General features: G+C 44.1%; 1 protein-coding gene across 2 annotated transcripts in view; it reads right to left on the bottom strand.

The window, feature by feature from the left end:
- Window positions 1-3,457: 3,457 nt before the first annotated feature.
- The window catches only part of DOCK3 (dedicator of cytokinesis 3), a 196,392-nt gene continuing 179,716 nt past the window's right edge, over window positions 3,458-20,133 (bottom strand). For both annotated transcript variants that reach the window (XM_065749928.1, XM_065749929.1), the window contains 9 exons: window positions 19,235-19,356; window positions 17,722-17,857; window positions 17,113-17,194; window positions 14,974-15,126; window positions 11,459-11,577; window positions 10,540-10,627; window positions 6,901-7,023; window positions 6,273-6,355; window positions 3,458-5,826 (listed from right to left, as the gene is read on the bottom strand). In XM_065749928.1, coding sequence (XP_065606000.1) covers window positions 5,320-5,826; window positions 6,273-6,355; window positions 6,901-7,023; window positions 10,540-10,627; window positions 11,459-11,577; window positions 14,974-15,126; window positions 17,113-17,194; window positions 17,722-17,857; window positions 19,235-19,356 — 1,413 coding nt within the window. In that variant the 3' untranslated portion in view covers window positions 3,458-5,319. The remainder of the gene's footprint in view (window positions 5,827-6,272; window positions 6,356-6,900; window positions 7,024-10,539; window positions 10,628-11,458; window positions 11,578-14,973; window positions 15,127-17,112; window positions 17,195-17,721; window positions 17,858-19,234; window positions 19,357-20,133) is intronic.

The following is a 20,133-nucleotide window of genomic DNA, read 5'->3' as shown; positions in this document are numbered from 1 at the left end:
TAGAAAAAAAAAGGCTGAGAATGCTCTGTAACGTGTTATTTATGACCCTTATGGGGCCGCATTTTGGCAATGGCCAAACTCCCCCAGAGCTGAAGCTATAGATATTGCTTTGGTAGTCCCGAGCAGTGACAGCTGCACTGCAGATGAGCACCTGTGAATGCTTTATGTGCTGCCAGCAAAGAAGCTGGGATTTGTGGCAGCTGTTTCTGCTCAGCCACTGGAACTCAGCTGCCCAAATGTCAGACAGGTGCTTCTGAGTCTGCGCCTTTTAAGCTGGCTCTGGGAATAAAGGCACGTTTGTACTGAGGCAAGGGTGGCTGGATCTTTATGGGCGGGGTGGTCTTATTTGCTGGAGGTTTGTTTCCTCCTTTTACCAACCTTTGTGTAACTCAGTATCAGTTTAACTACAGTTGGATACAGAAGCTTTCTTCCTTGGATAAGGCGAAGAATTTGGCAGGGCTATTGACGTTTCCGTGTGACAGCATGGCTTAGCTTAAAGTATTTGGCTCAAATGCTGCTTCTTTTGGCTTTAATAGGAACTTCAAAAAACTAGTTTAAAGCTGAAGGCTTTTTGTGTTGAACTCTTTTCATTTCCTATACTTCATTAACTGATGCTTTCAGCTGAATAATAATAAATACATGTATTAACTTGAGATTTGTTAAGTTGGGCTAAAGGAGACTCAGGGTCTGCATTATGCAGAGACCTTCCAGGTGTCAGCTAAGCCACATGTTGGTATTTTAGATGTGCTATCGTGTACAACTGCCTTCTTAGTACTCCGTGTACACAGTTCATGGGTTATGTCATGAAGCAAGAAGCTGGACTGGCCCAGGGCCAGCTTACGTCTGTTAGATTTTACAGCAAAATGTCTTTTGGGATGAGGTCCATATTTTTTTTCTGTTGCTCTGTCAAGTCAAGGTAGGGTGGGCGGGCTGCTTGTTCTGCCTCCTGCACCCTGGCCTGATTTATTAGTTGCAGCAGAATAAGGTATCTGTCTTTCAGATTAATTACATGTAGAAGTGACTATACAATTCTAATTTTGAAATCCTATTTTCCTGGATTTAATGACTACTCTTTCACATCCATTCTGTTGAAGCAATGGGAGAGGATGCCTTAGAAACTCCTCCTTGACTACACAAAACAGCTACCAGGACCTTCGGGTTGCTCCTCCCAGTCCTCTTCAGTCAAAGTGAAGTGGGAAGGGGTGGCTGTGCCTCTGAATTGTGGGTGTCAGGTCCCCCCCCCCAAACCACAATGTGCAGGGATTAATGCTCTGCTGCTTCTCTCTGACAGCCACATCTGTGGAAGTTTGCAGCACCCTGAGGACAGCCCTATCAGAAGGACGGCAATGAATGCACAGCTGTACCACTTGAATATCAGGTATTAATCTTTAATTTCACATCACAGCAGTCGAGTGAATGGGTAAGGGAAAGAAACCCAAACCAAACAGCAGATATTTACATCTAAAATTCACACCACTTGTTTGTTGATTCTGGAAACATGCTATCACAATATATACAATGAAGTACCTTTAGGACACTTGTACAAAGTATTTTTTTTTCCTTTTCAATTTGATTTCCATTATAGATAAGATAGCTGTTCTGGTTGTATTTTAAACATGAATACACAAAAGAGAAGTGGTTAGAGGTTTTTGCCTTTTTTAAATAAGCACAGAATGCCAGAGGTTAAAAACACATTTACAGGGCAGAATACCAGTCAGACATCACAATCTATACATTTTTTGCTCAATTTCCTGTACAAATACACAGCATTCAAATGGGGGTATTTACAAAGAAGCATGAATAGAGGAAATTTTAAATATCACTTAATTTGTTTCCCAAAGGCTCTTGCTCTCTCCAGCCTCCCCAGTTTTGGCTGATTCTCCCACAACAGGGATACAGGATATCCCTTACCTGAAAAATGGTAAGCAGGATAAAAAGTGAAGGAAAGGATGGATAACTGTAGTCTCGCACACAGCAGTAAAACCAACCCAGCCACTGAAAAAATGTGTAGGACTCAGAAAAAATTCTAACTGCTTTTCTTCCATTGCTGTAGTTTCTTCCCATTTTTGTCTCAGATGGGGCGAGCAGGTATGATGGAGGTGAAGAGATCTGCTGCGGAATTTCACCAGTTGTTTCAGGAATGCACGTGCTGTTGTTACACAAAGAAAACCCAAGGAAGGCAGGTAGGTTGTGTCTGGATCAGAGTGAAGCACAGAACAATCGGGTGCTGTTCGAAACATCCCAGTACTGCGGTTATACAGAGAATCTTCAAATCCTGGTGCATCAGTGCAACAGCTGCTGTTGCTTCCACCTGCTCCGGGACTGAGTTTGATGGAGTTGCACTGTGCTAGAAAGCCACCCCGCCCTCCAGAGAAGTATTGGTTCTGTGAAGTACTTGTTCCAGCATTCACAAAACCTAAGAGCAGTCTATCTTCTGCACCCTATAAGTTAAGATCTGAAAAGGGCGACAGAATGCGTAGCAGATATCAGAACGACAGAACTTTAACTCCAGGGAGGCTCAAATTTAGTAAATTCAATAACTTATTCTATCCTCCTTTGTGTGGACCTGCCAAAATTGGGTATTTGTATACACCACCACTCGATTATCTTCAACCCCCTACAAATACACAGTTATGGCACACCCAGAATGCTCAGACTGCTGCTGTACAGCCCCTCTAATCAGAGCAAGGTGGTGCACTGTAAGAGACTGATGGGAGCTCCATGGGGCAGGTTTTCCAGCTGAATGGGACTCGGTCCCACATGAATTGCATTCTTGCTTTTGCAGTGTTATTTGCAGGACCTGCTGTCTTTTGGTGTGTTGTTTTTTATTTACAACGAGGATGTTCCATGTATCAGTACGTGTACTACTTTCAACCTTCCCACCAAAAAAGCAACCCAAATCAAATGTGGTCGGGGAGATGGAATTGAGTATTTAGTTCTCTTAAAAAAATTTCTAAGAATCTCAAACTAGAGAATAACATGAAAATATTTCACTCACTTCCATGGAATTACCTTGACTTACCTTCACTGAAACGTGACTCTGAACTGAGCTTTCACACTGTGTGCTACAGACACAGCTTGGTTCATTAACAGTTAGGATGGTTCTACTACTGGAGAACTCCTATTCCTGTTAGAGATTAAATGTCTACTGTATGCCAGATTTTTGATATCATTCTCTTCTTAATTGTGGAGGTTGTAGGGATTACAAGCAGCCTATGTTAGTAACAAAACAGAGGAAGCACAAGAGACTTTGTTCCATCTGAACGGGCCATTTAAGAAACAAAACCATAATTTATTAGTTTTGTGTGGGCTAGAGCTTGAGAAAGAAAGAAATCCTCTTAAAATCCCCTTCGTACGACAGCTGACCGAGCCCAGACTTTGTACAGACAGACCATCTTCAGGAGAGTTCAGAAGCAACGTACTCTGCCCTCTACCATTCAGAGGTAGTGCTAAGGTGACCTGTAAAAGCTGTGTATCCTTTTTTGCTTCTTTGCACTGTTTGTAGCAGGAGAAACTGAGTGGGCTAGGGCAACAACATGAGGTGTCCATGCTATTCCTATTTCTGACACTAATTTACGTGGCGGAGGTGAGTGCTCTGTTTGAATGTGCTTCAGGTTTTCAGTGGTTACTTACCATCTTCTGGAGTGTGCTTTGCAGTCTGCAGGTGAAAATGAATGTAAGGAAAGGCCACAACGTGTGTGGGCATGGCAGCAGGAAAGGGCATTGCTGACTTATCTAAAAAACACCAGATACCTGCTTTTGATCAAAAGTTTCTTAAAAGTTATTAAAATAGGAATTAAGATTTCTTCTAGTTCTTTTCACACCAGAGCCAAGATCAGCTCTGTTACTGCACGATTTTTTCCAGTCCTGTAACGTAACTGAACTAAGCAAATACCAATTAAATGGCTTGTTTTGCATACATATGTTTGCAGACTCCACCTCTGCACAGTTCTGTTTCTTGTTTTTATTTTTTTCTGTCCTAAATCTCCCACCTGCACTGAATTCTTCATCCCTTTCTGGAGCCTGACCATAAAAAATGGTGGTGGTGGGGGGGGAAGGCTGTTATCACCACACGGGGAGAAAAGAGCCAAAACCTTCAAAAAGAGAGAAGAATAAAATCTTACACAACTTCTTCATACATCCTAAAGAAGCAAAAGAGGAAAGAAATGTTCCTTCTTTACAGGTTGCCTTTGAGATTCCTGACTTAGGGTGCACACTACACTGGGCATTTCTTGCATCTGCCTGCTGTGGGAGATGGACGTCCTGCACACCAGCTGCAGTGAGTTTTGGAGTGGGGCTGAGGACGTGATGGTTTTGGGTAATGGATCTCAGCTCCTGGGTGATGGAAGTTGGTGAGAATTGTGATGTTCAGCCCTGAGGCAAGGAGTGGTGGATATTATGCATTTAAGCCACCTTTTCTTTACTGGTGAGTACCAGCTGTGGCATGAAAAGCTTTTTATTTTCTTTTAACTGGAATAGAAATGCTGGTGTCGACAGCCTGCCTGAGGCTGGGCATGGGAAAGGCCTACAATCAGGTCACAGCTCCAGTGGCTACTAACCTCCCCCTCATCCTGTAGCACAGATGAACAGCATGACTCCAATGAGAAAGCAGGTTGGCTTAGCCAGTGAAAGCAAAATCTAGGAAATCAAACAGTACATAAAAAACAAAGGAGGCAGAGTTTGTTGGAAATGGTATCTTGGAAATCAGTGCATCAGCACTGGTTAGATTGCCTCAGCACCTATGAACCAATGCAGGGAGGTCACTGCACAGATACGTACAATCCTGCTCCCAAATGAGCCAACATCTTCTCAGAGTTGCCATCTTTCTGCTGCCTGCTGCTCATGCACCTTCCAGACTGACAGTTCATAAAATCCCTGATTTCAGCAATGAGCTTTCACTTCTGTACAGCAACAAAATACGTCCCTAGTGCAACTGCTTCTACTCAAATGTGTCTCAGAGCTGGGAGGACAGCAGTTTCAAAACTGGCTTGCCACCTTTCCTCCTTCTTCCCCCTCCACTTAAAATAGTATTTTTTTCAGCTTCTGCAAGTCTCTATGGCTCGTGTGCCACGCGGTGCGGTTAAGAAACTGCAGAAGGAATAACCATCCACTGCACAGGAAGTGGAAAAAAACGTAATGGAAAGGTGTCAAAAGAAATTTGACAGGAAAGCAGCAACCTCCCTTGCTGGCCCCACTGCGTATGCGGGCTCCAGCCAAACTGGTGGCAGTAGAAGTCAGCTTGCTGTTCTCCGAGTCCCCAACTCTCCGCGCTCTGCTCACACCTGGAACGACGACGCAAGCTGCTTACCAGCAGTTTTCCTACTGCTCACTGATGCCGTGCTCCCATGCTACCCTGGCCTGCTCCTCCTTTCCACCACTCACTGGCTGGGACACTTTACGATGCAACTGGCGGTGTTTGTCATCATCTTCAATCATCATTCCCTCCTCATTCTCTATGTTTGGCAGCCGGGAGTGGTAAGGTTTGGGGGGTAGAGCAGGAGGGTCCAGGGTGTCCTGAGGAATGACTCCTGATGGAGCTGAGTGGCTTCGGCATGGCTGGGATTTGAGCGACTCGAGGACATCAGGCTCAGAGAGACTGTACCTGACAGGGAGGTAGGGTGTCTCTAGGTCTTCATCAGTGTTCCAGGCCTGGCTGGGGACAGAATCCATGGTGTCTGTGCGAGGAGGTGGTTCAGAGGAATGTCCAAAGTTACTCTCGCTCAAGGAGGAGACGCCGCTGCTTGCGCTGCCGGATAACGTGGAATTGCTTCCATCTAGACCAGACTGTGGACTGGTGGGGGACGCAGGGATGGGATGAAGAGGGGACTGTTAGGAGAAAGCAGAAATCGTGTTAAGATCAACAAGGGAGGCAACTCTAAAGCTTGTTAACATTTCAGCTTCTGACATTGCAGTTCTGGCTGTGTTCAAAACGTCAGCTACTGATGGTTTGTATAGACACTCCCCTGACGTACAGAAACACCTCTTGTGGACAAATCAGTGCACTTTACACAGCAGCTGAGGTGATAAAATCCCTCTGTACTGAGGGGGCCTGAAATCAGAACATATGCAAAGAAGGGAAGTGGGAGGGCCGACATTTAAGTTCAACAATTTATCAACTTTCAATGAATTTTCTCCTAAGTTAACAGCGTGTTAAAAACAGTGAACGTGTATTCAAGAACTACTCGGAGGTGACAGTGGAGGAGGGGGTCCTTCCAGAGCCTATTCTTCTCCTCCTCTGCCTCTCACTTCTTTCTTGCCACTTCTTTTTTTACCTTGCGCAGTGTTCGTGCAGGCAGTGCTGGAGGAGCATCACTGAGCTGGTGATGGAAGGCATCAAAGTGCAGCGAGTAGTGTCCTGGAATGAGACAAGGGTCAGAAATACAGCCCTGTGCAGCCTCACCTGCTGCAAGAGAGTTGGGATTTTAGATTCTGGAACGCCAAGTAACAGCTCCAAATGTTGATGAGCCTGCTCCAGCCTGGGGCTTCCCTTCTGACTGGTACTGCAGAGCGCATCTGTCACATCACAAAATGCTCGTGAGAAGTTTAGTGCAGTGATAGGTTTCCACCCACTCCTGTTATCAAGGATTTTGTGGCAAGGCAACAGGCTCATAAACAATGAACGTGGAAAGGTTTCTTTACTTGCTATATAACCATCGGTTATTGCTGAAGAAAGCCACTGGCGAAAAGCCAAGCTAGACTTCCAACACACACACACCTAATTCTAGTCCACACGAGTCCTTAAATTTGAAGGTCTTGAACAAAACTGAAAGTGTCCAGTGCTAACCTTGTTTCTGATGATTTCTAGAGGGGAAAACAAAGACTACAGCTGGCTTTCAGGAGGCCTAGTCATCTGGCACGACTGCATGACTTATCCAGCAGATCTACTGGGCTTTTCCTTACCATGGGGCAGGCTTCGGGGAGGTACTGGTGGGGCCAAGATGCTCCCAACGTGAGCAGACAGGAATGGCAGGGCCTCTCTGGTTCCGCTGTCTAGGCTCCAGCTACTGGGTGCTGCTGGTACAGCTGAAGGATTAAAACAGATTGAACTTGGGTAACGTAGGGGGGTCATGCGGCCAGAAGGACTGGCTTGCCGGTGAGCTCTTTAGTAGTAAAGAGGGGTGAGATTTGAAGAACTTGGGGATTGGAGGCATACAAAGGCATCATCTCATCTACAGCGTGTTTAGTTCATAGGGTGCTTTGTTAAGGAAGCGAGAGTTAGGTGATCAGTGTTTGTTAGTCTGCCCATCTCCCCTCCACTCATCCTCCAAGCACAGCTCTGAGAACTCTGAGGAGCAGCAGAACTCTGTGGAGTTTTGTTTGTTTTTACGAGCCAGGGAGTAAAAATGAAATCTGACTGATGGAACAGCAGCTAGATCTCAGCTACGAGCTGTTCTGCCTGGCAGTCAACAACTACAGAGCAGGAAGAAACGTGGGGCAGAACCCCAGTGAGTCTACCGCTGTATTACGGAGGCTAAGCAAAGTCTGGGTGAAGGATGTGAGGGCAAAGACACCCTCAATCTGTTGCAGAAGAAATCAGGGCTTCAGAGATCTGATGTGCTAGGCTCCAGAGCTGAACAGTGAATGTGTTCACAAAATACTTAGGGATAACAGCCCAGGCTCCTTGCATCACAAGGTCAGTGATGAGACTGAGCCTTCGTTAAGTGGGGAAGATAGAGGCAGGAGTGCTTTCCTCATATGACAGATACTGAGAATGAGTGTACGTGACTTTGTGATTTCATCATAATAGTTGTTTCTAACAACGAGAACATGGCAGGATCTCAAGAATTTTGTGAGCAGACATTACTAAAATGTATCCTCCTCTCCTCCAAATGCGCTCTAAGACTCAATTTGTTCTGAGGAGACAGACACACAGTAAATGCTGTGTACGTTTATAAACAACTGGTGAGTTTCATCAGCTCAGGCAGAAAAAAAAGGGGGGGGAGGAATAAAGTAATTTGGTGATTCTACCACAGAAAACTGAGATTAAAGGCAGCTTTTGCCATCTTAAGTTTGAAACATGAAAAATGGAAGCCTGGAGAAATAAACACAGAGTCTGACATAAGAGGAGAATTTATCCCTAATTAAAATGCCTGCAACCATTTTTCAGGTGTGTTTCTTCTCTAAAATGACTTTGAAAGGTTTATTATTTTTTTTTCCTTAGCTCACGAACACAGACTCCCCGAGATCTAAAACTCCCCAAGGTAAAAAGGATCAGAAAATGACAGCCTCAAAAGACAGCAGAAAGCCCATACAAATATCAAAGCAAATGTTGGTTTTAAAGAGAGACACTCAAAGGAAGAAGGGAGTACAAAGGAGATGCTAAGAATTCTGACAGAGAACAGGTTCAAACCAAAGGATACGTGCATCTCAACACAGGTAACATGGCTTCAGATGAACTTTCTGAGCAGCTCTGCTCATGCTCTACACATCCCAGTGCTGTGATATGCATTACAGCAATTGGAGTCAAAAGGTTAAAATGAAGAGGGACGAGATGCATAATGACGCCAGCCAGGGGATGCTCTGCTGCAGAATACCAGCATCAGATGAAAAGGACTCAACAGGACCTGGTTTTCTTGGCCTGTAAAATGACTGCTTTTCTTTGTCTGTTTGTTTTTAATACCGAGATGCAGCAGAAGACTGTGAAGAACAGAACATGGCACTCCAGTGTGCAATCCTTTTATACTTTCTCAGTGTTCTCTCATTCACTGCCTTCTGAGCTAAGTGCTGGAGATCATCCTAAGGTCAGATGATTCCAGATCATGGCTGCTGCCTGTTAAAATCAGAGCTGTATCCAAAATGCTTCAGGGAGAAACCTACCCAGGGAGCTCCAGTGATGCCCCAGCCCATCTCTCTCAGCCTCAGGGGCCAAGTTTCATTAGTGGGGCATCTGAACCGTTCTGCTCTGGGCAACTGATGTCACCCTGTTGTCAATGGGAATTACTGAGCAGCAGTTCTGATAAGGCAAGGAGGGGGGTGGAAAAATTCATGGAGCATGACTGCTAACAAAAACAAGGCAGACATCATCCTGACCAAGAGAGTGATGCTGGCTCCAGGGCTGCAGGAACGCCGGTAGCTGCAGTTACCTGGAGCAGAGCACGTTCCTGTTACACCATCCCCGAGAACGTCACCTGTCTTTCATGGCTTCTTCAGGCTTTAGGGGATTCTGTCTTGGGTTCCCTTCTCTTTGTGCTGTAGACATGCTCTTGCATAGATATTGCACACAAATACAAATTCACATCACATATATACCTTTTTCCAGTTCTTTCTCTTGTCCTGTCTAAAAATCTTACCGTGTCTGTCATGTTCAATTCAAATGCAACATGGCTAAGCTCTTAGTTCCTCACTCCCTAGCTTTAACTGCTGTCACTATTTGTTACTGTCATCAGAATCATCTGTTTAGAAATGCAGGTTGGCTTTTGCTTTCAGTCTCAACTTCTCTGTAATGCTGCCACACTGCTAAAGAAATGGATTCTGATTCAGTAGAAATTCTGGAATAGCATCTGGCTTTCTGTTTTTCAAAGAGTCCATTGAGTTCAGGCACAGCTGCTGAAACACAAACTCCGACAGAAGTCTAACAGAGTGCACTGTGCAGGTCAGACTAGAGGACTTTCCTGGCAGTCTTTCCTGGCCTCAAAATGTTTGACTTTCAGATGCTATTTCTCCTAACCGCACACACGACCATTGCTTTCTGATGGCAGCACCCATGTTTCAGATTTTGACTCAAGAATGTCTTATGAGAACCCTCTTCTACTTGTTCAGAGTGCTGCTCCTCCGATCATTTTGTGAGCCCATCACTTTGTCTGTGGCACCCCACTCACAAGCTCCTCCTCCAGCCCTGCATCAAAAACAAGCTCCTTCTCTCACGGTCTTTTTTTCCCCTTGGCTGCTTACCACCCTTTGCCAGATACATCAGAATCATTTCCCACCTATGTGCAGACCTGTCATGTCGGTCACTGGGATCATTTGGGAGATCCTCACATGAGTCATGGAAAAAGGGGAAAAATCAGAGACTCTTTAAAATCTCTTACTTCCAGGGGCTCCACTCATACTTTTTCAAAGCACTGAGTTAAGCATATGTTCCTAACAAGAAACTTAAGTATGAAACTACCTCAGAGAGAACAGAAGAAATGCCACTATTCTGAAGCATAAGTTCATGCTGAAACCAAAACAAGAACGATTTATACGGTATGAAGAAGAGCAGCAGCATACCTCATTATTTTTTCGGTAACAGTACAAATCCTTCACTCTTCTTTCAGAAATTTTCCTGTTTGTTTGGCTGGGAGCTCTGCCTGATAAAGGCTGATTTATTTCAATAACACAGTGCAAAAACAGCTTTTTGAAACAGAGAACTTGGTGCAACTCCACCCTTCTGTGAATGATCTGAAGTGACTATAGGTTGGCAGAAAGCCCAGTTAATTAAACTGTTAATTTAGAAAATGAGAGAATGCACTCTGTCAGGAAATGTAAAAGCCCATTCACTACTGCGTGATCAGAGTAATATTTTAGAAAGCATGCATGTTAACTGGGGAAAAAGAGTACCTTTCTCAGCCACGGAGAGGTTGGGATCGCTGCAAGGTTTGCATGGTCCAATCATTTGCTGCATCAAGGCGCGCTGAAAATTTGGAGGCTGAGGGAGAAGAGAGCACAGAACCTGTGGATTTCCGTTCACATTTTTAGGCAAAGAGATTTTTTAAATGAAAAAACCTTGTGGGAACCTGAAGACAGTCTACATGAGCAAGTAGTGCAGTGCAATCCTAGTGGATCTCTAGAGGGTAACAGCAGTACGGACCCAGTGCTCACAGTGCTGTGCTCTCTGAAGGAGTTATGTCAGAGCAGCTCTAGCCTGGTCTTGTGCCCGTTAGCAGCTTCAACACATGCCATGCTCTTCTGGAGCTTATCTCTTACTTGTCTTCATTTGAAATAATAGAGTTTGTGTGCTCTGAGACAGTTCTCTGATGTGAACTGAAGTATGGGAAGTGGGCATGGTCAGGAGATTCCCTTCAAAAGTGCATCCCAGAGCTGAACTGAAATGTTTGTACGTACACACGGTGAATTTCTCAGTCTGCCCAGAGAAAGCTGTAATTGTTTGGAGACCCCATACATTATTTCAGCCTCTTCTGTATTTTGTTACCTCTGGACATCACTGTAGAACTACTTAAAATCAACACTGACGCTAGCATGCAGGACTCATGAGTGGATAAATTAAGTGACACGACACTTGCAGAGGACCAGGGCTCAGAGGACAATCAATTGCAGCTTTAACAGTCATTACAATTTATGTCACCTGACTACCAAAGTGGGTTGTGTGGTTAGTATCAGAAGGTCTGTGTCCACTTCTTGGACCACTGTGAAAATGATCCGAAGTTCTCGTGCTTTCCAGAAACAGTAAGGAAAGCTTTAAAGCAGACAGCCCTTTTCAGTGTGGCTGAGCTAACAGAAGAGAAGTTAGATCTGCTACCTGTCCGTTTTCCATGATCGCTGCGGGGTACATGGCGCTGCTAGGCCGGTCCCGGTGGGTTGGCAGCAACATCATCAGCTCCCGAGTGTGGCGGTACTTATCTGGTAGAGAGGGAGAGCCTGTAAACAAGTGAGAGCAATCACGTACACGTGACAAACAACAGCCATGTCTCCATGCCCAGAGATCTAGTCCTCCTGTGCACTCAGTTCAGACGATGACCAAACAGGACTCAAGGAAACACGGCGCCGAGCACACGAAGCAGCTCACTGCTGGTGGGGTGCGTGGCACAGGATGAGGAACTGGCATGTTACTTATGGCGAGGGACACGGCGCGAGAGCTGCGTTGGCTCATCCCTCGCTGTGTGGTGCAAAGAGCTACATATGTGTAAACCAAGAAAGGGAAAAAGGGCAAGTGTGAATGAAGTGTTGCAGAGTTATACAGATGCTGTGTAACTGCGTACTGGGACTGAATGCAGCAGAAGGGGATAAAAGCCTGAGGTGCATGTTCAGTTCAAGCAGGAAGCTGCTTTATTCCTCAATTCTGGTAGAGACTGAGGCGTTGCCAAGTTGCTGGTGATACCACATTTGGCTTCCTCTTTGTTCTAAGAGCACAAAAACCAGTAATAAGCAGAATTTGCTATAAATGTGGGGGGCATTTTGCTCATAATGCCTCTGGGTAAGGGAGGATTTGTATTGATTGTATTGGTACGCTGAGCCATTGTATGACAACAGAATGTTTACCAGTGCTTATAGCTGGAATATGCTTGACCTGGTAGACCTAACTATTAGCTATCTGCATACTTGCCATTTCAGAAACAGCAGCATGCACGTAGACAGCTTCCTGGAGTGTGGAGATACTGGGGATTCGTGTCCTTCGAGGTGAGTGCCACACGACACTACGTCTCCTGATATGCAAGAGCTGGCAAGGGATTTGTTAGCAGAACGATTCCCATTAGTGACTCCCTGAAGTCTGATACTGCTGACAGACACATCCATTGGGATGCACGGTATTAGGCAGGAACTGATGATCGGGGGCTGCCAGGAGTGAGCTTTAATTTGCACTGATAATTCCACTGCGTCACAGACACGCACTGAACAGATGGCAGCACACAGCGCATTACAGAGCCATGCTGGCTTTTGGGGAATACATGCCCCCTCTTGCAGACTTTCCACAACCACACACATTATCTGAACAGCACTCCGACATATGAGCAAAGGCATTGGTGCTGGTTAATGCAGCTTTTACCCCAGCAAAAGCAAACATGCACTTTTTGAGACCGATATTCAGCACACAGTGGAAGGAACAATGTGTCCAGCAGAATGCAGGATAACCTCCTACAATAGCAACAATGCCCTCAGGGAGGCAGATCCCAGATTAATCCACACCCCCACCCCGAGGTGGACAGCCACGAAGTATCTGCATTCTAGTTCCGAACTCATTTTCTCCCCAGACATAAAACAGGAACATAATTACACAACATTCTTTGCTCTCATACACACACATCAGCTTGGAAAACAGTGTTATGCTTTATGCTGAGTCTCTTTTTCTCACACATCACAGGTAGTCCTACTCTGCATGACAACTGAAATGTACCCAACTCTTAGCTGTGCCCAGAACTGCACCACAACCCGCATGGTAAGCTTTTCCAGTTTATTTATTTTGTCCTGCTTTTTTGTCCAAGATGCAAACCACCTCGGTGTGCTATTGCTTAATGAGGGATTCTAGCTTCCACCAGGCCTTGCACTGCATGACCTGAAAAATCCCACACGTGCTGCACGTGGAGGCAGTTTCACCCTGCTGTTTGGTACCCTACATTTGGAAATGACTCGAGCCACAAAGATCGTGGCAGATTATGCCATGCATCCTCCTGCTAACAAATTAAGCACCAACACCTCCACACTGAGTGCCACGAGAGGAGTGGCCGTAACTGAAGCATTCATTTGTTAATAATCAGGCCTGCTGCTTTGGAAAGGAAGGGAACACAACCACTGTGGCTCTTTTCAGGGACTGACAAAATGCAAAAAACAACGTAAAATCTGAAAGCTTTCAGAACAGCCACAGAGGGCACCTAAAATGCTGCAGAGTGTACCAGGGCTCATCCTTTTCAGCCATACTATTCACGGGAAAGGAAAACCTATGCTGAAGGCAGAGGTAGCTTTTCTTATCTTCTTTTAATTATGAAAATGTCAATCGACTTCGTCACAAGCATTAGTTTTAAGGAATGACACTGAGAATGAACACAGTGGAGCTCCAAACTCAACGCATCTTTTTGGTTCTGATTCATCATTCTCTTTACTGTCATGAAATCAGTCGGTCCTGCACCGAACTGTCACTTCTTGGTTTTATTTGCAGGCAAATACCTGGGCTCATGCCAAGTTAAGACACCAGGATTCGCTTCCTGTCCCTGAAAACTGTGCAGGGGAAGCAGGGCACCTCGGGAGGTCAGTCACCAAGTGTCAGCAGGACATGCTTTGGGAAGGCTGGAGTACCAGATTCATTTTAAATGAAATTACTGAAGAAAACCCTAACACGCTCATAGTCCTTTCCAAGTGTTTTTGCATTACAATATCTATTTAGGAGACATTGCTTTACATACTCTTTTAACTCCAGTAGGGTTAGAGCAGTGCTTTGTATGAGTCACCTCAAATAAATTTCTTACTCATCCTGCATACACACTGCTTTCTTGATAGGAAAGAAGCTACAAAAGGGTTGAGCCAGGGAAGAACTGAAAGATGCATGCTTTAATCTGAAAAATAACTATTCATAATCTTCTAATTGCACAGTTAGACAATTCTTGCTATCTTCTGATTACAATTCTGTTTAAGTCTCGTGCTCTAAGTAGCATACAGTATAACTTCAGTATAAGGCTTGCTGCTTTCAGTATAAGGCTTGCTTTTTCTGCTCTTCAGCGGGACAATCACATCATCATTAATTACTGATCTATTAAACAAGATGTTGGATTAATGGCTTTATTACTTTGATTGGACAAACCAAACTATCTGCTTTTGTTGTCATTTTAAACATCAATGAAAGGGCTTTGTTTGGAAGTCAAGAATTGAACTACAATTCTATTTCCTGCTGGATTGTTAATGCAAAGGGCTGTGGCTTTCTTTGTTCACTAGTGGAACAAATCTGTATTAAAATACACCCAACTCCTCAGAACAGTGCTAGCAGCTGCGGTCCAGAAAAAACTCTGCAGTAGAAAAGCTGGTGAAGTATCCAGATAATGGGACAGCATTTTGGTTTTGCTTTTTAACCTCTACGTTAATGTGTCAATCAACAAAAAAACGTGCCTAACAAAATCCATGCTTTGCTTAAGGTCATGGGTGACAGAGTTGCTAACCTGGTAAATTTAGGTGGCCTGCATGAAATGAATTATTGATCCTCATGTAATTCCTGTCTGAGCAGTGGTTAGCTCTAGCACTCCAGCATTTTGTGACTACTTAGCTTTGTTGGCAGTCTCAGCAGAAAGGTCAAGGATCGGATGGGTCATGGAGACCAAACTATCCTCTCACCTCTAGAGGTGGTCCCTCCAGGACAGAGATGAGGCACATTGGTGGGGGCAGCGTGGGGAAGCTTGCACGGCTGCCGCCCATGCTGTATCTGTTCTGTGGGTAAATAGAGGGCTTCAGCCTCCAGTGTAGACAATCCACCACCTTTCACCAGCACTAAATTAAAAAGAATATAAATAAATACCAAAAAAAGAAGGAAAAAAAAAAGAAGGAAAAAAGAATAGAAGTGCATTGGCAGAGCTGCGCATGTAATGGTTGTGAAGTACCTTGCTCCAGCCAGTGATATACTGGTCCCTCAGTTACATAAGCATCAAATTCACCCAATTCAAAACCAAAACAAAAAGAAAAAATCACCAAAGGAGAAAATCAAAGCTGTATTACCACAGTGGAGCATTTTGTAGGGCTTTTCGTGGCTACAATTTCGTTCCAAACAGCAGTGTTGTAATAACCAGAGTGGTGACTTGCACACTGTGAAACAGAGAATCTGGGACTTCAAAATGCAATCCCACAGTGAATGGGTAAAGTCTGAATGCTATGCTCACCTAACTCGAAAGCGAACAAAGCAGAAAAGAAATCTATTATCTATGGCTGTCAAAACTTGTTAGTAAGGGTGAAGAACAGCACTGAGATATACACTGTAGTATTTTTCAAAATGGTTATTTCTTCATTACTGGTCATTTACATTGCCTAGCTCTCATCTCTAGGAGCTGCTGTTGACTCATCCATCAGCACCATGCCCTCTGCAGCATTCATCCCTTTGGTTTCTAAGCAACAGTGAAGAATACATGTAAGAGGGAAGTTGGTGCTGCTGAGAAGTCATCAAGCTCAGAAAGAATGGCACAGCCCATCACTGGGAGTGCTGGTTTTTTAAAATGAAAAATATGCTGAAATACTGTGAGCACCAAAGCCCTCAGATTCCCCAGAAGATTCAGACCTCATATGCCAGCTGAGGCACATCCACTTAAGGGTGACTTTCTGGCATGACGACTCTCTGCACTCAGTTCCATCTTCCCCTTTCTGTTACACCAGTTTCATCTCATTACTTTGCTGTTTCCATTGTCATTATTTTCCTTCTACTCTGTGGTAATTAGTAAAGCCATATGCCTTTATTTGAAGATGTGCACTTCTCTCACCTTCCCACTCAATCTGATTCTTCAATTAAATCATTTTGACAGATACATCCGTGTCATTACAACAGCTAGTCAATTAAGACTTTACTGCAAAATAGAGTGAGAAAGCCCCAAGCTGGCCTGACAGAAAGAAGTTTTTATTTGTCAACAAGCAACAGAAACCTTCTCCTGCCTGCTCTCGTACTCTGTCCATAAGGAGAAACACAGTTCCCCTGTGCAGAAAAAAGGGATAGGAATTAAACAACAGGCACTGTCTCTGTATTTCAGATACTTTCTTCATATACCTGTGAAACACAGTGTAGAAATTCATAAGCCTGCAATTAAGAATCCAAAATGAGAGAAGAAAACTCAAACAGAAGTTATCAAAGTCAGGAGACTGCACAGAGTACTTCTGCTTCAGCTGTGAGGTTTGGGAAGAACATGGTTAGATTTATCAAGACCAGGTATTATAACAGCAAAGGCAATTTAAGTACCTCTAGAGTTTGTCATTATATTTTCCCCTTCTTCAAGAATTTCCCAGCAGGGAAATCCTTTTTTGTCTTCATTCACATCTGCCAACATTCATTGTATACATATGCTTCTGCATGCACAACTTTCTGCTAAACTGCCTCAAGTTCTTTGTGCCACGATTTCATGAAATGTCTAAAGTGAAATTCCCATGTTTGTCTTCACAATCTCTCACTTTTAAGCACTGTATCAAAAAGTATTCTTATTTTCCACTACACTGCCTGTCACAATTTGTGGCAGAACAATAGAAACTATGATAAAATCCATCTGCCTGAAACCAGCACGCATCAGAGATAGCTCCAAATGCTGTTACAAAAAAGAAAGAAAAAGATCATTTTTTGAAAAAAGTAAAACATTTTGAAAAAAGAATCATTTTTGAAGACCCAAGCTCTGACAAAGCAACGCTGGTGTACGTCAGTGCAGGCAGCACTGCACCCAGTAAGCTGATGAGTTAAGGGATGCCTGCAGTTCCCATTAACCCTTATTTGAGTCCACTCGTTCTTACCTCGTGCACTGGAAGGAGCAGAGTTAATCATCTGGGATGGTGCCGAGTGCGTAGAGCTCAGGCTTGAGGTGGAAGGGCTGGCCTGGATGAGGATAAAACAGACACGTTGGTGCTGAGCCTCAGTGCCTGCAGTTAGGGTAAACAAACTGCAGGAGGCAGAGAAATCATCAGAGGAGAACAGAGTGGCTCACCACACTGGACTTTTACCTGTCTTATATCACCCTGTGTGACCTCTGACTAGGAAACAGCTATTAAGTCACTATTCATCTGCATTTGACTGTGGGACTAATTTCAGCCTCTCACAAACTAGAACAATATCAGCTGCATATGTTGAATAGGTCAGATGAATAACACGCTGACTAAAATCTCTATTTTGAAAGCAATGCTATAATCTCCGACAGCAGCACTTAGAAAACTTCTTCCCAAAGTAAATCTGTCTGAATTAATCTGTCTTCCCTCTTAAATGTCAGATTCCACTTATTCAGTTCTTCACAGATAATCTAGCAGAAAAGAGCAGTGTTTGGTGATGCAGACTGCGCTCGGAAGCACAGCCCTCCAAGCATGCTCAGTGCTGTTGCCACCAACAGCTCTTGCCGTGCTGGGCTGTACCTGCATGTGGTACATCTCCTCCGCAGCCTCCCCCACAGAACTGTCTGTTAGGATAACCAGGTTTCCCGTTTCACTGGAGGTGTGGGATGACAAAGAGGATGATGAGTGCCGGACTGAGCCAAGCAAGTTCAGTGGGCTGCAATGGAAACAGACAGAACAGGGCTGCAGTTAGTTTTTGAAGTCACACTTTTAATTTGTGAAGCCCAATTTTCTTTCAGTCTGGTTAAGTACTTGCTTTAGGTCACCTCTGCAAGTCAGACACTTCTGAATAAAATCAGACAAAAGAATCAAATCCATAAATACAAAAGAAGTGCTAGTAAGACTATACTTAAGATAACACAGTCTGTGGGACATCCAATTTCAGAATCCAGAGCCAGGTTAACACATCGTGATGCACACACACACAGTTTTTAAATAACAGAATGTTCTGCAATCATTCTCACTCTTAATGCTGCAGAATGATGGGGGGAAGCAGCTCAAAAACCTTTCTGAGGCACAAGGCACAGGTCACAATACAGACCTCCTCACTGCGTCCCTGGGCTTCTCCATTACAGTTGAAGGCAGCTTTCTACCTGGCAGTAAATTAAGTGCAAAGAGTGTGCAGGCTGCACTCTGTTCTCAATCAAATTTGTTTCTTTTTTGTCACTCTGAATCGCATACACAAATACATCTCTTGTACACTACAGGATCTCCCCAACTTACCCTAAGACCCAAAGTAGGCTTTACAAAGTGATGAATTTTGAGGAAAAAATTCCATTGCCCAGATCCCAAAATGCCAAGCCACAGGAGTGGTGTACGAGTCACTCAATTTTAATTTTAAAAAGAACATCACAATCCTGTGCTCAGGAGCAAGGTTCCACAGTTTTTTTTCTGCTAGGCTTAAAAACAGCTAAACTATGTAGACCTACCAAGAGAAACATGAAGAACCTCTGCCACTGCACCATTTGTCTGTCATCCTTGTCTCTGTTTCTCAGACTGGCATTTTCTAATAAGCAATGCTGGCTGGGTGCAGTGGCTTTGTTTGGGCCTGAAAATCCCCATTTTTGTCCTTAGTTTTTATAGCTGGGTATTCTGTCTCAATGAGCATTCACATCTTCAGCCTTCTGATATAAACAATTTTGGAGTCTTAAAAATGGGCACATATTGAGTTGTGTTTCTAAACCAAACAACAGGAATTCCCCGTTTCAGAAGATAAGGACCTATTTATTTGCCATTTGCATAACAGGAGAAGTTGGAACCTCCCAGGACAGATTGAATCTGGAGATGTGTAAGTAAGGCGATGTAACATCTGGAGGTATTTACCATTTGCTGCAAACCAGATTTCTCAGCTTCTTCATTCCAATCAACATTCAAGCTTTAATAGCTGAACAGCTGAATGAAGATGAAGGGCACTTCTGCCAGAACTCACTCTCCTCCTCCTCCCCCAGTACAGTTATCTGCTTTTTTACCCCCTGAATCTTAACGCAGCAGTGTGCAGAGATCCTGCATGTTTCAGCTGAAGACATCAGGGTACCTGTGTCGGTGAAGCAGCTTTATGCTCTCTGGGCTCATAGGTCCATGGGAAACCAGAACATTGCTGCGAGGTGTACTACTGCCAGAACAGGCCGGGCTCAGCTTATCCAAACCAGGTAACTCCTGCACAGGAGACACACAGTCACTTAATTACGAATATTTTAGCTAAGTAAGTCATGAGAAAATCACAACAGTTTTCTCAGAAAAAAGTCTTATTTGTTTCCATATTCCCTGTAATCATCTACAGTTATTCTGTGTTTCCACAGCAGGAAGAACTTCAGTATTTTTTTCTCTATTTCCAGCAATACTTCCCAGCCACCATTTCAGGAATTCTGGAGAAAAGCAGGGGCACAGTGTCATCCAAATCGCAACCATCTACATTTTCCTGGAAGGACACATGGACTGAATTCCTAAACTTTAATGGAAGGCAGAGAATTTGGGCTGACAACTGCAGCCTGTATGGACTGCATCTGCTCTGAAAGAGAAAGGCTGTATTTTAAAATGGTGATGCTGTCATTTCTGGCCATCCCTGCATCATGTTCGCTCCTCAGTACAGGGAGAAAGCCTTCAAGTTCAAAGCTTTCAGAAAACACATACTTCAGTTTGAAGTGACTGTTAACACATTTCAAATAAATCTTTTATGTTCTACAGAAAGAAGTCCTTCAGTTTGGTTGTGGCAACGTACAGTATGGTGTCAAGATAAGCACAAAAGTCTCAAATTTATCTGCCACAGAATGTTGATACACAGCCGAGCACACATGGGTGGGAGGTGCTGTTCCTAGAGGACGTGGTGTGTGCTTCTGGTAGTTAACAGGTACTGTGAACTGTCCTCTGGAGGCAGTTCTCATGACTTACATAGGACATGCAGACCGATAGCATCGTGTGCATACATCATCAGAG

The sequence above is a fragment of the Cyrtonyx montezumae genome, unplaced genomic scaffold (assembly GCF_038088225.1).
Source record: "Cyrtonyx montezumae isolate F1298 unplaced genomic scaffold, pur_monq_1.0 scaffold_6, whole genome shotgun sequence".
Taxonomy (NCBI): domain Eukaryota; kingdom Metazoa; phylum Chordata; class Aves; order Galliformes; family Odontophoridae; genus Cyrtonyx; species Cyrtonyx montezumae.
This window is presented reverse-complemented; position numbering and strand designations above follow the sequence as displayed.